Source organism: Juglans microcarpa x Juglans regia, chromosome 8D (assembly GCF_004785595.1).
Source record: "Juglans microcarpa x Juglans regia isolate MS1-56 chromosome 8D, Jm3101_v1.0, whole genome shotgun sequence".
NCBI classification, from domain to species: Eukaryota; Viridiplantae; Streptophyta; class Magnoliopsida; order Fagales; family Juglandaceae; genus Juglans; species Juglans microcarpa x Juglans regia.
In genome coordinates, this window is record NC_054608.1 from 2,700,100 (window position 1) to 2,715,748 (window position 15,649).

Below are 15,649 nucleotides of genomic sequence, written 5' to 3' on the forward strand. Positions count from 1 at the left end.
TATATATATATACACACACACTATAAGAAATCAGGTTTTTTTCAACGATTTTAAAATCGCCGCAAAAAAAATCTTCACAAATAGTCCTTATTTTTTAAAATTGTCATGGAATTTCAATGTGATTATGGGAAATGCTGAACGAGAAATCACAAGCGATTTTTTTGCAGCGACTTTTTTCATCGCAACAAAAAAGTGCTATTGTAGCGGCATTCTCTTCCCATTAAATGTAAGAATCGTCACAATATATACTTTTTGTAGCGAACATTATCGCCGTAAAAGCCATATTGTCGCCACAAAATACATGTTGACTAGTTTGCGGCGAAATATATTCGCCGAAAATGTCTGTTTTCAATATTCCCCCTCGTGCCTTATTTTCCCCCTTCCCGATACTCCCTCTCTATCTCTCTCTGATCTCTTTATCTCTCTCTTATGTTCTTCACTACAAGTTGCGATTGTCGACTCCGGTGAGTTTCTCACCGCCTTGTCGACTCCGATGAGTTTTACAACCTTTTGCAACGATATATATAGCCGCAATTAACTTTTCTTAACGATTTAATGGTAAACAGAAAGACCATTTCCGTCGATTTTTGGGATAGTTGCAACGCACAAAAATCACCTGAAATAGTAGTCATTTGTGACGATTTTTGCCTATCGCTGCAATTGATAAAAAAAAAAAAAAAAAAAAAAAAGACAATTTAATTTCGTCGAAGATGCAATGAATTAAAAATCGCCGAAAATGCTCAAATGCAGCTATTAATAGGGGTATTTGCGACGATTTTAAGCACTAAAAAAGACCTGATTTCTTTTGGTGAGAGTTCTCATACAAACTCGTTAAGACTATTAACCTTTGAATTTTGCCAACATTTTCAATGGTTGTTATAAGATATCGAACATAGTTGGACAGTTGGCTTCCCTTAATTAAATGTTGAACGGCCTAATTAAAGTACTATGAAGTAACATTGGACACGCTAGGCTGAATTCTATAAGAGAAATGCTTTAGTTATAAAGAGATTACGTAAAGTAAAACTCACAAACTGATGTAACTTGATGTAGTATGCTAGATTGTAAAGTTAAATATGTCTAGATCTATGATATGATATAATATGAAGTCATGTTAAGTAATTATCCTATCCTATATGTAGGCTGTATCGGAAAAAGACTAGTAACAGTAGAGGGGATTTGTATTTCAACTAGAGGACGGTGAACTTATGCAAAAAATAAAATAAAAATTAGAGAGAACAAATTAAAGCTAACAATTCATGAAGATCTACATAAAATATATAATTGCATAAAAAATAGAACGAAAACAAATATTCATGACGATGTTCATAAAATACTTTCATAAATTAGAAAGAAATAACAAAAGCTAATTAATATATATATATATATATATATATATATATATATAAAAGAGCATATATAAATAAAAGTCAAGCAAATCCTCACAGGCTAATTTGTGAAATAAAAAGTTAGTATTTTATTTTTTGATTTTTTTTAAGATCAAAATAATGAAATAGTACTATAACGACCTGATTCAATATTTCTACCGATGAAATATGAATAATATTATTAGGCCTAGATTTGTATTAATGGTTCAATATTTTGGAAAGCCTAACCAAGGGTTATTGGATAATTTTGAATAAGCCTCGAGCCTCAAAGACTTATTGTGGTGCATCAATGGCTTTTATTGAATCTAATAATTTGATTAAAGTCCATTTATTATTTATGGATCAATAGGCTCTATTTAATTGAGAGTTGGTACAATAATTTTTTTATAAAATCAAAAGTATTTATTGGACAACTTGAACTTACTTTAGACTCAAATCCGACCCATTAGAATGTATTATTCGGTCTACAAATATTTAGGGAAGCCTAAGATTTGGTTAGGCCCATTAAATGGTCCAACCCTTTTCGGTTAAGTTAAAAAAAGTCCTTAAAAGTCCACAAAATAAACCCAAGGAAAAACGCCTAGAACTACATGTCAAACCTGGGTCGGGTGGGCGGACAAGCGAATGCCTGCTTTCAACACATGCAAGGGGACAATGCCAAGTTGGACCTGAGCCCGCCCAGATATATATATATATATATATATATATATATATATATGTAAAAAATAATAATTTTTTATAATAAAACGACGTAATTTTATCTTAGGATACGTTTTAAAACAAACCATGCAGCACAATGCTTTCCCCTCTCTCTCTCTCCACCTTTTGTTTCACCCATGGCATTATGGAAAAAAAATGATTTGTACAAACTCTATGCATATTCTTGTAAAAAAGTAGACTCCAATTTAAAAAAGTGTAAAAAAAATCTATTTTTTATTAATGGGACTCACTTTTTTACAAAAAACTTGTATAAGACTTGTCTATTTGAGACTTGTACCAAGTATTAGTCTTACGAGAAACCCCCATCTTCAACTTAGGGTTGCTATCGTTGGACCCTGCCCATCCCCATAGCCATGAAAAACATCCTCTGACCAGATCCTCAATACAACGACCAATTGATGCCGAAGGGCCAACCACCAACCACCAACTAACCAGATTTGTCCTCTATCCTGTTGTGCGAGTGTGAAGCCACCGTGATCCTGACTCTGCAAGCTGCGAATCTAAAGTTATGCCTTCCTCTCTTTCTCTCCACCCTGTTGGGTTTTTGAGGTCTGGTTTATTGTTGTGGTGGCCTGACTTGATGATCCGACTTGACAATGATTTGTTAAGATTTTTTTAATGGATTTCCAATTAGGCATGTGCCATGTTCACTTCGACTTAGGCCAAGAAATTTTTGAAACTGTTATTGACTCAGGAAGCTCCAAGACAAAAAGTTTACTCGATGTTAGCTCGACTTTCAGCTCGAGCAAAGATCAGACAAAAAGTCCACTCAAGTCTTGCTCGACAGTGGGCTTGAGCGAAGCTCAGACAGAGAGTTCGCTCGTCAGTCGCTTGACTCGGCGCTCAAGCAAAAACCAGACAGAGAGTTCGCTCGATATGCTCTCGATGCATTACTCGAGTGAATATCATAAAAAATTGAAAATTAGGGTTCTAGTCGTGTAACCCTATAAATATGCTTATTTTGTACAATATGGTCATTTTGAACAGTGAAAATCGCCCCAAAGTGTATCTTACGATTCATCAATATAATAAAATCCTATGCAGCTTCGTGGATGTAGGCACGCTGCCGAACTACGTAAATTTGTATCATGTAATTGATTGTTTGATTATTTCTTATTTATTTTTACTTTATTGTCATTATTTTTCACAACACACCCTTCACATAAACTACCTGATTCATGAGATCGGGGATTGTAAGGGCCAGTCCAAAGTTGCACCACCCCAAACCCCTCTCTCTCTCACTCACATATTTTATGGGTCATGCACTTTGAATTTGGCCATGGTACTGTTATGGACTTAATGGGGAATATGGATTTATGAGAGTTTAGACCAACGAAAGGTTAGAGTTTTGTGACGATAATTGTCAGGATCGATGTCGAGCAATCGAAGTTTGATCGGTTTACAGTTTTAACTTCATTAGTTCAAAGTTAAAGCAAATTTGTGGTTACGATGGTTTTAGACTTTATAAAAGTATTTAGGATTTTAATTACAAATTACATGCTTAATTAGAGGTTCACGTAAATGTTCAAGTTACATGCCCACTTTATTGGTGACAATTGATATTTGCTTGCCACTATTGTTAGAAAGATTTAGAGAAGTTAAAAAGTCTAGGTAAGCAGTACTCTTATGCTAAACTTTGCTTAAAACTAACTAAACCTTCAGATTTTGTTATGAAAACAACCTCGGTTATTTTTTTCACTAGTTTCTACATCGAATTTTGAAATTTGACATTTTATCATGAATGGTGTAGACATGAGCAATTTTTGTACTCTCTTCCTTTGCTGCATAAAATGTAAATATGAAGCCTGAAATTGTTATCTGATCGTATGATATTTATCTACTTAGTACTTTGTTATCATATGATATTTATCTGCATATGAAAACTCTGGTGCATAAGATTTTGTTTTACTTTGGTTACGGCCCCTGCCATGGGTTATAGTGGTAATTTGCCATTGTCATTGTGACAGTGATCTACTTCGTCTGAAGATATATATATATATATATATATATATATATAGGGCTTTTGTGCCATCTCTCCCACGCGGTATTGGTACATACTTAATTGATGGTTGTGACAATTTGGAATAGGTGGCACGTGACAGGATTGTAAAATAAATGTGAGATTAGTGTACTACGTCACGTGGCATGCATATATAAGTGGATTAGTATGAGCCATGAGGAAGAGGAATTTTGCCAGTATTTAATTTATTTTGTTTGGAAGAAATTTTTGAGATATTCGATGATGGGAGATTATTGTATTTAAGTTTTATATTTTGTGAATTTTAGTATAAAGGATTCAGTACTCCCGATCGAGTACGGGCCGGGGTGTGACAAGTAGGTATTTTTGTTTCTATATTGTTCGTTTTAGTTAATTAATCATATTGGAAGGTCGTCCGTCTGGTGCGCACGTAGAACATAAGCTAGGACATTAATTTAATATTTCATCTTGATATCTTAGTCTTCATCTTGATATCTTGTTCGTTTTAGTTTCATTTTATTCTTTCTTTAATTTTTTTACGTCTAGTACTACTGCCATTTTGACTTATTCTTTTTCTTCTACTCTTGAGCTTATTAATTCTTCACTACTTTGAGCTTATTAATTCTGAACTATTCTTCACACTAAAAAATGGATAAAAATAATGCTGATCGATCTTCTGTAATTTTGAGAAAACCTTATATATGCAGTAGTTCTGCTTTAATCGAAGGGACACTAGCTAATTTAAACCGATGTTATCTAAGTACGTACTGCATGCATGCACTGATGTTATGAAATTTTCTGGTTCATGCTTATAAAAAAAGAAAAAAAAAAAAACTTGTGTGGTTCATTCAAAGATATTGGTCACATTTTCTTGTAAATTTCATTACAAATTCACGCCCCAATTAATTATATTGAAGCGTCACTCTTTAGATAATGGTCATCCATGGCGTTTTTCACCATGTATTATTTATATTTACTTGTCTCTTTCCTCCATTAATATAAATGTCTTGACTTTTCCTGGTTTGTTTGAAAACTAGGATCATAGATCAGCTTGTATATGCATGAGAAAAAGTCCACGTCAAGTTCTTATATACCTTCCCCCAAGATCGCCATTCTCTTCCTGATCATCCATTGCCAAATTATTCCCTTACAAATTTTCTTCTTATCTTCACCTCTGTTCTCTCCAACAAGAACTCCATTCAAAGAAAGAAATTAATTATCATGGATATGGAGCAAGAAGACGTGCAATATCTTGGCTCCCTTGGTGTCTGCAGAGAAGCCTTCAAGATAATCTATTCATGGAAGAAAATCTTCAGCCAGATCAGCTTGGCCTTAGTCCTCCCTCTATCTTTCATTTTTTTGGCTCAAATGGAAGTCTCCGAGCTCCTTATATCCGAAGAGATCACTTTAAGTTTATGCCTCTTCAAAGTGGCCTACCTCATCTTCTCCCTCATCTTCTACCTCCTCTCCACCTCCGCCGTGGTTTACACTGTCGCTTGTATCTACACTACTGGCCGTGAAGTATCGTTCAAGAAGGTCATGAGCGTTGTCCCTAAGGTTTGGAAACGGCTTATGCTCACCTTCCTATGTACTTTCCTTTCCTACTTCGCATACAACATAGTTGCTGCTTTGATCTTGTTTGTATCCTCAATTTTCCTCATTCTAATCAATACCAAGTTTTATGTTCTTTTGGTCTTTTACGTGGCGGGTTTTGTATATTTGTCCATAGTTTGGCAATTAGCCAATGTTGTGACCGTGTTGGAAGACACATGTGGGTTTCATGCCCTGAGAAAGAGCAGGGCACTGCTAAAGGGCAAGATGTGGGTGGCCACCTTCATATTTGTACTGCTTGGTCTTTGTCATTTTGCCATACAAATATCATTTCAGATGCTTTTTGTGAGTAGTGGATCATTAATGGGCGTGGCAAGTAGGTTTACCTACGGGATTATCTGTTTGGTCTTGCTTTTCATGTTGCTCCTGTTCGGGCTTGTCCTTCTGACAGTGATCTACTTCGTCTGCAAATCCTACCACCAGGAAAACATCGACAAGTCGGCCCTCTCAGATCACCTTGCAAGCTATTATAATGGAGGGTATGTTCCTTTGAAGGCCAAGGATCGATGTTCAGCTTGAGCCTTAAACAACCCTATGTTTGATTGGCTTGCTATGATTAAATGGGAGAAAAGTGATTTTTTTCGTTTTGTAGTATATAGCAATTTGCAGTGTCATTGTAATATCAGTACTGTCTTTCTGTACATACGTACGTTTTGTAATATATAATAATGTTTGTTCTAATTGTTGTAGCTTAATCTATTTAGGGCTTGTTTAGAGTTGTGTTAGGGGTAGTAAAAAGTGTTTAAATAGCTTTAAAAGTTATTTAATAATAAAACTTGGTTGTCAATTATTCTATTTCTTTTTGATTCTAAGACCAGTAGTTCTAGTGGTCGACTCACCTCTTTCAAATTGTTTCTCATTATTAAGAAAAGGTAACAAAGATAAAATACGAGCTTGCTTTATAGCACTAGTAATTAATCGTTGTTGTTTTAACTATCAAAAAAATCCAATCCCGCAAAGGATTGTTCATGGAACTACTATCGAGATTCTTCGGACCATCTTTCCTAGTCCTTTGGTTATCCCTTAAATGGGGGATAACAACCGCTTATGCGGCCACTCCTTCTGAGGAGGCCCTATTGGCCCATTACTTGTCCTACGAGGAGGACCCTGACTATGTCAGGTTTGTCTACGAGGAACTTCAAAGAGCAGCCACACTTGGAGCCTACGACGAAGCACTGCGTAGGTTTCTTAAGGCAGGGATGCTTCTGGAGCTAAAAGGAAAAAAGATAAATGATTTCACAGCTCCTCTTTGCCCCCTATCTAGTCTAGTAAGGCTTTGATTTACGAGGTTCTGAATACAGCATTTCTGACTTAATGGATGCACTAATGGATGAGGGGAGTCAGAAAAACCTTGCCTTCCCTGGATACGGGTCCCAAGGCAGGAGTAGCGGCTTAGTTAGTGCACGAAATAAATGTGACTTTTGGCACATAAAGGTCCGTACATAATTAAAATATTTCAAAAAAACTAAAAAGTTTGTTTTAGGAAAATCATCATTTTGACGCTTTTCCTCAAACGTGTTGATCTGAATACTGTTTTTCTACACACAGTCGTCTCATGTAGACGCTGTGCAGTCGGCTGACGTGGCATGACGTCAATTGATATTAAAAAAAACAAAAATAAAGACGAATATGAAAACAGAGATGAAAACCCATTTCGTTTCCCGCTTCTGAGACCAAAACATTCTAAAGGTGCGCGAGAGGAAATTGTCCATCCAGAATCTAACGGGCTTCTTCCTTCCTCTTGTGGGTGCAGAAGATTGGGGTGGGTACTACGTTGGGTGGGTCAACCTAACCCAAGGCCGGTCTGTGTTGGTGTGGGTCAAGCCCGAGTGTCGTTTGGGTCAACTTGGTGGGCTTGGTTTGGGTTAGCTTCGTGGGCCAGAATTTTGGGTCAGCTTCGTGGGCCAGTTTTGTGAGTCAGCATTTCGTGGGTCATCTTCGTCCCCATACCATCACCACCAAAAGGTTCCATCAATCTTGGATGTTTGCTTCAATCTGCAATTTTTAACATATGCACACATGTTTTGGTCACTGATAAACAATTAAGCATGTTATGATTTTTTTTTTTTTTCTTCCATAGCATGTTGTGATTTAGATTAGATATTGTTGGTTGAAAATATTAATTTTCTGGTTTGTTGGTTGAAAATATTAATTTTCTAGTTTGTAAATATGTAGATCATCAAAACAATTGTTCAAATGATCTTTTTATTTTCCTACGCATACAAAACAATTAATTGTATTAATTAGTTACCCAATAATATTAAAAATATTGAAGATTGATGTTGGTAAAGTTTGATCAGTGTGGTCCTTTAAAAAAAATGATGCTTGCCCCTTTGAATATATCGCATGAGTTGGTTAGCTAAGGAGTGCCAATTAATCAACAATGATCTTGGGTGAAAGATTATTATTTCCTCATGTACGTTAGTTCAATTTTGAAAAAATAGCCTATGCTCTATAATGTGACTCTTGTTTGCCAATAGATGATTATAATTGAGAACCATGCAACCAGAATCACCAACAATTCAAACTTGAAAAAGAGTGTTAAACTTAATTTCTTGTCTACCTTCTTTTAGCCTCTTAATTAATTCAATGGATGATCGATATATAATTTCTAGTAGATCGATGTGACAGGAAGATATTCATGAATTAGTTGTTTTCCAACTTGCATAATTAGTTGTCATTGGTGTTTTGTAATCCACAAACAAAGGCATCAATCATGTCTATCATGTGTAAATTTTATTTGAATTTTTATCAAATTTTGATCAGTTTTTTTTCTTGGAAGAAGTATGTACAATATTAGTCTTCACTCTTGGTTGATTGAATTAATTTTCTTGAAAACTTATCAAATACTGACCTTGGATATTAAACAACTTGAACAGGGCATGGGAAAATGAGAAGAACACCCATCTCCACTAACATCATCTAGCTCAAATCCCTCAAATTTAGTATGTTATTTCATAATTAAAAAAATTATTGCAACTCAATCATGTTTAGCATCCTTTATTATTATTATTATTATTATTATTATTATTATTATTATTACTATGTTAGAACATCTCTCAAACTGGTCTACTAAACTATCCAAATTACATGCATGGTTACTTTGAACTAGTGTCTGCATCGTCACTTGCTCTTCTGCCATATCTAGATGGCAACAAAAATCGAAGCAACATTCAGGTAGTTTTTTAACTTCGTTCTTGTCATTTAGTTATAAGTTAATTATTTTTAAAGCAGTTTAAATGTTTTCATTCTTTTGTTTTAAGCAAAACGTTGGTTACCCATTTCAATATGAGATAGGACCTCTGAGGCCATTTATCACTACAAGCTCCGCAACGAGTGCAAGAGTTAGTCAAGAAAATAGACTCGATTTTCTAGAAACTGAAGCGTCATGTACTTCTACTAGAGTTGATGAAGAAATTATGTTGGATAGACCAGACGAATGGAAAACTGACGATGGCACTACGGATACACCACAGGTGGTGCCATCACTGGATGGTGATGATATCATTGAGGAGCCAAAATTGGGGATGGAGATCAATTCGTTTGAAGATTTGTTGAGCTATTATAAGTATTATGCTAAAAAAATGCGGGTTTGGGTGATAACACAAAGAAGTGAGAGGTTAAAGAATGTTTTTTGGGCAAATCAGATATGTCACCATTGATTGTGCACGGGGAGGGAAGGCCCGGAATAGGGGTTCCAATGTTACCAATGCACGTCCGACGGAAAAAATGGACTGTAAGGCAAGGATTAATGTCTTAAGAGTGAATGGAAAGATACGGTTGACAACAGTCTATAATACACATAATCACGGCCTCAGCCAAATAAAATCTCATTTTTTTTCAATGTAACAGAGAAGTGAGTAAGACCGTTAAAGTGTCCTAGACACAAACGACTTAGCTGGCATCTGACTGAATAAGAGTTACGGATCTTTTATCGTTGGCACAAGTGGTTTCGAGAATCTCCCATTTTTGGAAACTAATTGTCACAATTACATCGACAAAGCACGACATCTATGACTTGGTGCAGGTGGTGCTAAAGCACTTCGAGATTATTTTATGAGGATGCAGTAAAAGAATAACGAATTTTTTGTATGAATGGATTTAGACGATGATGGGAGATTAAAGAATATTTTTTGGGCAGATCCACGTAGTCGAGCAGCCTACCAGTATTTTGGTAATATAGTTACATTCGACACCACATACCTGACGAATAGGTATGGGATGCCTTTTGCACCATTTGTTGGTGTAAACCACCACGGGCAGTCGATTCTTTTGGGAGTTAGGTGGATTTAAAGTGAGGACACGGAGACCTTTACATGGCTATTACAAACCTAGTTGCAGTGTATGAACAGTATAACTCCAAAGGCTATTATTATTGATCAAGACAGAGCAATGAAAAATACAATTGCTATTGTCTTTCCAGAAACTCGACATAGATTATGCCTGTGGCATATACTGAAGAAAGTCCTTGAGAAGCTTTGTTCAGATGCTGCCTACAGAAATGGGCTAAAAACTCAATTGATGAAATGTGTGTACGACACACAAACTATTGAGGAGTTCGAGAAATGTTGGACCGTATTTATTAATACATACGACTTACATGAGAATGCGTGGTTGAAAAGTTTATATGCGGAGCGTGAGCATTGGGTACCGGTATTCCTAAAAGATTACTTTTAGGCTTGAATGAGTACAACTCAGCGCAACGAGAGTGTGAATTTTTTTTTTTTTACGGTTATGTTCATTCAAAGACAAACTTGAAGGAGTTTGTTGACCAGTTTGACAGTGCGCTGAGGAAGAAAAATGAGAATGAAAATCATGCAAAATTTCAGTCATTTAGCCAGGCCATTCCCAGCGTATCTAGATCTCCAATTGAAAAGAAATTTCAAGAGTTGTACATAAACGCTAAATTTGGGGAAGTTTAGCAGCAAGTAATTGGTGTGCTTGATTTGGATCCATCTCTACTTACATTGAATGGTGTAATGAATAGTTATTTGGTAGAAGATGAAGTTCGTATTGAGGAGTTCACTAAACTGGTTACATATTCACTGAACTTTAATGTGGAAGATTGTAATGCTAAGTGTTCATGTAGGTTATTTCAAATGAGAGGGATACTGTGTAGGCATATTTTGGCCGTATTCAAATCTAACGGTATAAAATTATTGCCAGTTCGGTACATTCTAGACCGATGGAGGAAGTACATCAAGAGGAGATACACGATAATTCGTAATAGCTATGACGCAAGGGATCAAAGGCCAAATGGTAATAGATATTCAATTCTTTTGAATATGTGTTATGGGATGATAACTTATGTAGCAGATTCTAATGAGCAATTCAAAGATGCAAAGCAGAGGATATATGAGATGACTTAATGTTATCGCGAGCATACACGCAACTTATCTTTGACCCAAACATGTTCGAAGGCGATGAATTTTAAAATCTATTAATCTGGTTTAGTTCTTTATAACTACTTAATTTCGATGACTGAATGATGTCCTATTTAACAATTCTTTGCCCATAGCAGGTTCGAATGCTGGTTTTATAATAGAGGACAAAACTGCAGTTAGTAGTGCACAACAAGTCAAGAGTCCACTTGTTGTCAGAGGGAAAGGAAGACTCATATCTCTGAGAAGAGCATCCAGGATGGAGACAGACATGTGAAAGGTTAAAGTCAAACAAAAGAAAGTACAAGTCAAAAGGAAATGCAAACAGGTGAATGTTTTACCATTGGGAGAATTAAAAATAAACGTATGAATGTGTATAAGATTTATAATGTAAACTTAGAACAAAGAAAATTTTACTTGTTACTTTATTATTAGCGAGAAGGAAATACACCAGAAGGAGATACACCAGCCATGGGCGCGCGCAAGAATTTATTTGGACCATCAGATATGGATATAACCAATCCCGGACAAGTGTAGGTATCAAAAATAGATCTATTTATCAATCAAACAATGATTTTGTCCCCATTATTATTGGTCCATATTCGTATTGTGATCAATGCTAATCATGTGGAAAGTTGAGATGGTAACTTGTCTAGCTATTAATATTTACTAAGAATTTTGTTATTTATAAACAGTCTATTCTAGAAAGCTCAGTATTTGACAGTAGTAGAACCCAGCATCGAGAAACAATGATTGGTAGCCAAGAAAGTGTAACATTTCTAAACTTTGTATCTACTAATTGTAATATTTAGATGACATTAATATCATTAATATTTGCATATTAGTTCTAGCAGATTTTTTTGGGTTGGATAGCGCACAATGGGACCTCCCTGGGTTCTAATGGATGACAACCGGTGCAAGAAGGTTGAATTTTAAGTTTTGCAAGCTTGGCAAGTGATTTGTTTTGTAATTAATTTTGTAAGAAGAAAGCTTGGTGGTTATAGTTTTTGTAATTATTTTTGTAAGAATAAAGCTTGGTGGTTATATGTTTTGTAATTTTTTTGTGGGAAGCAAGCTTGGCAAGTGATATGTGTTGTAATTATTTTATATTCACAAAAATTGAAAAGTGATAGTATTTCCAAATATTTTTGAGGAAGAAAGATTTTGTAATTATTTTATATTAAGAAAGCTTGGAAAGTGATAATATTTTCAATTATTTTTGGAAATAGATGCGGTTGTAATTATTTTATATTCCTAGTTCTTAATTAGGTCAAATGGTATTAAGGAATGTGATATCTTGTCATAGGATGATATTGGTAGTGATAACGCATTGTCATTAGGCCAATAGGTTCATTTACGTGTGTTTGGTAGTGATAATGCATTGCCTAAAGGCCAATAGGTTCATTTACAAGAGTTTGGTAGTTCAATTGCTCCAACACGGCCATCTCTAATCAGAGATCCAAAAATTACAGGACTTTTTCCTAGTTCCCATAAGTGACATTAATATAACTTCAAGTAGCGTCAAGTAAAATAACTTGTTCAACTAATTGTGAGGACCCAATGGTCATGTAAAATTGTATATTGCTTTTGTCGCCATTAAAGATCAAACCACAATTCCTGGGTTGGAAATTCTTGTCATATTCTATTCAATTCTCATGGAAGTTGGTTATACAAACATTTTAATTATACAATAAAGCAAACCACTACCCATTCAGACTAAACTACAAATCAGTTCTCTAAATAACTCATAGCACTTAGTTATACAAATCTAATTACACATGGGATAGCGTACATGAATCCCTTAGGACGGCTTCTATCTCAAGAAGCACCAACTCTTTTTTCTAAACCTCCTCATTTCTACTATATAGCACCATCTCTCTTCTTAATTTCGTCTACTATCTTACAGAGCTCAGTTACTTGGATTTCGACATCGAAAAGTCTCTTTTCGTGCTCTTCCTCATTCATTGACAGTTCATTTGCATATTCTTGTAGCTCTATGTATTCATTACTATTTGCCCACTTAAAATATTTACAATAAGATAATCCCTAATATTTGCACATACATATAAAAAATGTTAGATGTACATAATATTAAGCAATCTAATAAACATGTTACATTACTTTGTGTTGTACTTTAGACACCCTAAGAAGGGTCGTCCTGAATTTGCCTTAGTATTTGAGTATCTCAATATAGCTTCAACTTCACAAAAGCACAACGGAGGAGCCAAAGTACGTTTGCCAAAGGATGAAGAAGACAGTGATGATGATGACATTCTAAGATCAACCAGAATCACAATAGAAAGACACACATATCAAAAGACACACATAAACCAATCCTCTAGGAGTTCCCAATAAATCATCAGTTACAAAAATCAAGCAGAAATAAATGGTCAATCAAGCAATAGAAAACATAAAATCAGAAAATGTTAGCAAAGTAGCAGAGATGAAATTCCATTTAGTAATTTTTAAATCATCCATAGGATTGAATAAACAAAGTAGCAGTTTTTTCTAGAAACAGAATTACACTGTATTTTTTCTCAGAATAATAACTTGTAAAAAATTATTTCTTATTTTTTGCAAGTTATTTGTACTTTCCCAAAGATACTCATATTATTTATCTTGCGCGCCTCTAGAAGTGGGTGTAATTCACTAACATGTGTGCCCATTATATCAAGGTGAGAAAAAACTACAATATTGGAAAGATCAAAGACGTCATAATTTGTATTATGACTTGTTCTTCATAGAAAGAACAAACTTAGACAAAGTTTTCCAAACCAAGTTTGAAGTTGGGTCCAAGACAAAGTTTTCCAAACCAAATTTGAAGTTGGGTCCAGTTTCACATGAGTCAACAGTTTTTAAAAAACCACAGAATAATTCATGTTGTAGTTGCACGAATTTAGGCTCTTTAGTACACATACATTATTGTCATAATGAGTTATCGAAATGAAAGACTTTTCTTGCTTATTAATGCTAAAATTAAGTTACAAATTCAGAAGATTAAACAAGAGCATGTTTTAAGCTATCTAGAATAATAAATACACAATTACTAAGCTACTATTTTGGTCTCATCTCTGTTGTGATTTATTTGGTCATACAGATTATGCCTCAACCTAGTAATTCCTCTTTCGAGGCCATTAACCATACCACTCCTTCGTTACATAAGATTAAACAAGATCATGTTTTAAGGTATCTAGAATAATAAATACACAACTACTAAGCTACTATTTTGGTCTCATCACTTTTGTGATTTATTTGGTCATATAGATTATGCCTCAGCCTAGTAATTTCTCTTTCGAGACCATTAACCATACCACTCCTTCATTACAGAAGATTAAACAAGAGCATGTTTTAAGGTATCTAGAATAACAAATACACAATTACTAAGCTACTATTTTGGTCTCATCTCTGTTGGGATTTATTTGGTCATACAAATTATGTCTCAGCCTAGTAATTCCTCTTTCGAGGCCATTAACCATACCACTCCTTCATTACAGAAGATTAAATAAGAATCATCACCAGAAAAAACTCCAAACTAAAATAGTTGAAAAGTAAAACAAAAGCAAATAACAAACTAAGAAAATAATGCATAATACAAAAGGATATGTACTTGCCTTCCACTTCGACCAGACAGGGGCGAGTGTCTTCCTTATGCCTTGATCACCTTCTTCTAGGATTAGGGTTTCGGGATGAAGGGAAAAAGGCTGGGTTAGGGTTAGGGTTTCGGGATGAAGGAAATGGGCTGGTTAGAGTTCGAGTTAGATTTAAGGTTAGGGTTTCGAGATGAAGGGAAATGGGCTAAAGTTAGTGTTAGGGTTAGGGTTTCGGGATGAGGGAAAGGGGCTGGTTAGGGTTAGAGTTAGGGTTAGGGCTTCGAGATGAAGGGAAATCGGCTGGGTTTGGGTTAGGAATGAGGGAGGTCTACTGGGTCATCTTTCGTGAGAGGTAAGAACTCGTGATGAAGGGAAATGGAATGGCTTCGAGTGTTTCAAAACACAGAGAGGAAGGAAGGGGCTTCGCTGGAGAGAAATATAACTTTAGGGTCTTCGAAACACAGAGAGGAAGGATGGAAGGGGTAGCAGGGGCTTCGAGGAAGAGAAATTTCTTGAGTGTCATACAGATTATGCCTTGAGGACGGACAAAAGGGGCAGTTGGGAGAGAAAGGGGGGAGGGGTCGAAGCAACATAGAGAGGTCTTGGAGAAGGAGAAACACAGAAGAGGGGTCGAAACTTGGAGAGAATGAGGGTGGGGAAATGGGGGAAAACTTAATAAAATTAAAACGGCGTCGTTTTGTTTTTTCCACGTCAGTGTTGTTTGCCCCGCGCTTGCACCAGCCGACTACCTCCAGCATTTTTATTCTGAATAATGCAAAACATAGTTTTAATTTTAAAGAAAATTATCAATAGACAAAAATATTCATACTACTTTCACATAATTACTACTTTACCCTTTGCCTATGAATATTGATTGTATTGTTATTTCACATATGCATCATTGAAAAAAAAAATTCATAGCATTTACTAAAAATCCTATTAGAATGTTTTCGTTATTATTTGATTAAGATTTGATTTCTA

General features: G+C 35.4%; 1 protein-coding gene across 1 annotated transcript; it reads left to right on the top strand.

Annotated features, from left to right (window-relative positions):
• Positions 1–5,313: 5,313 nt before the first annotated feature.
• Positions 5,314–6,216, top strand: LOC121243129. The gene has a single exon (XM_041141196.1). The coding sequence runs from the start codon at positions 5,314–5,316 to the stop codon at positions 6,214–6,216; it is 903 nt and encodes a 300-aa protein (XP_040997130.1).
• Positions 6,217–15,649: the final 9,433 nt, after the last annotated feature.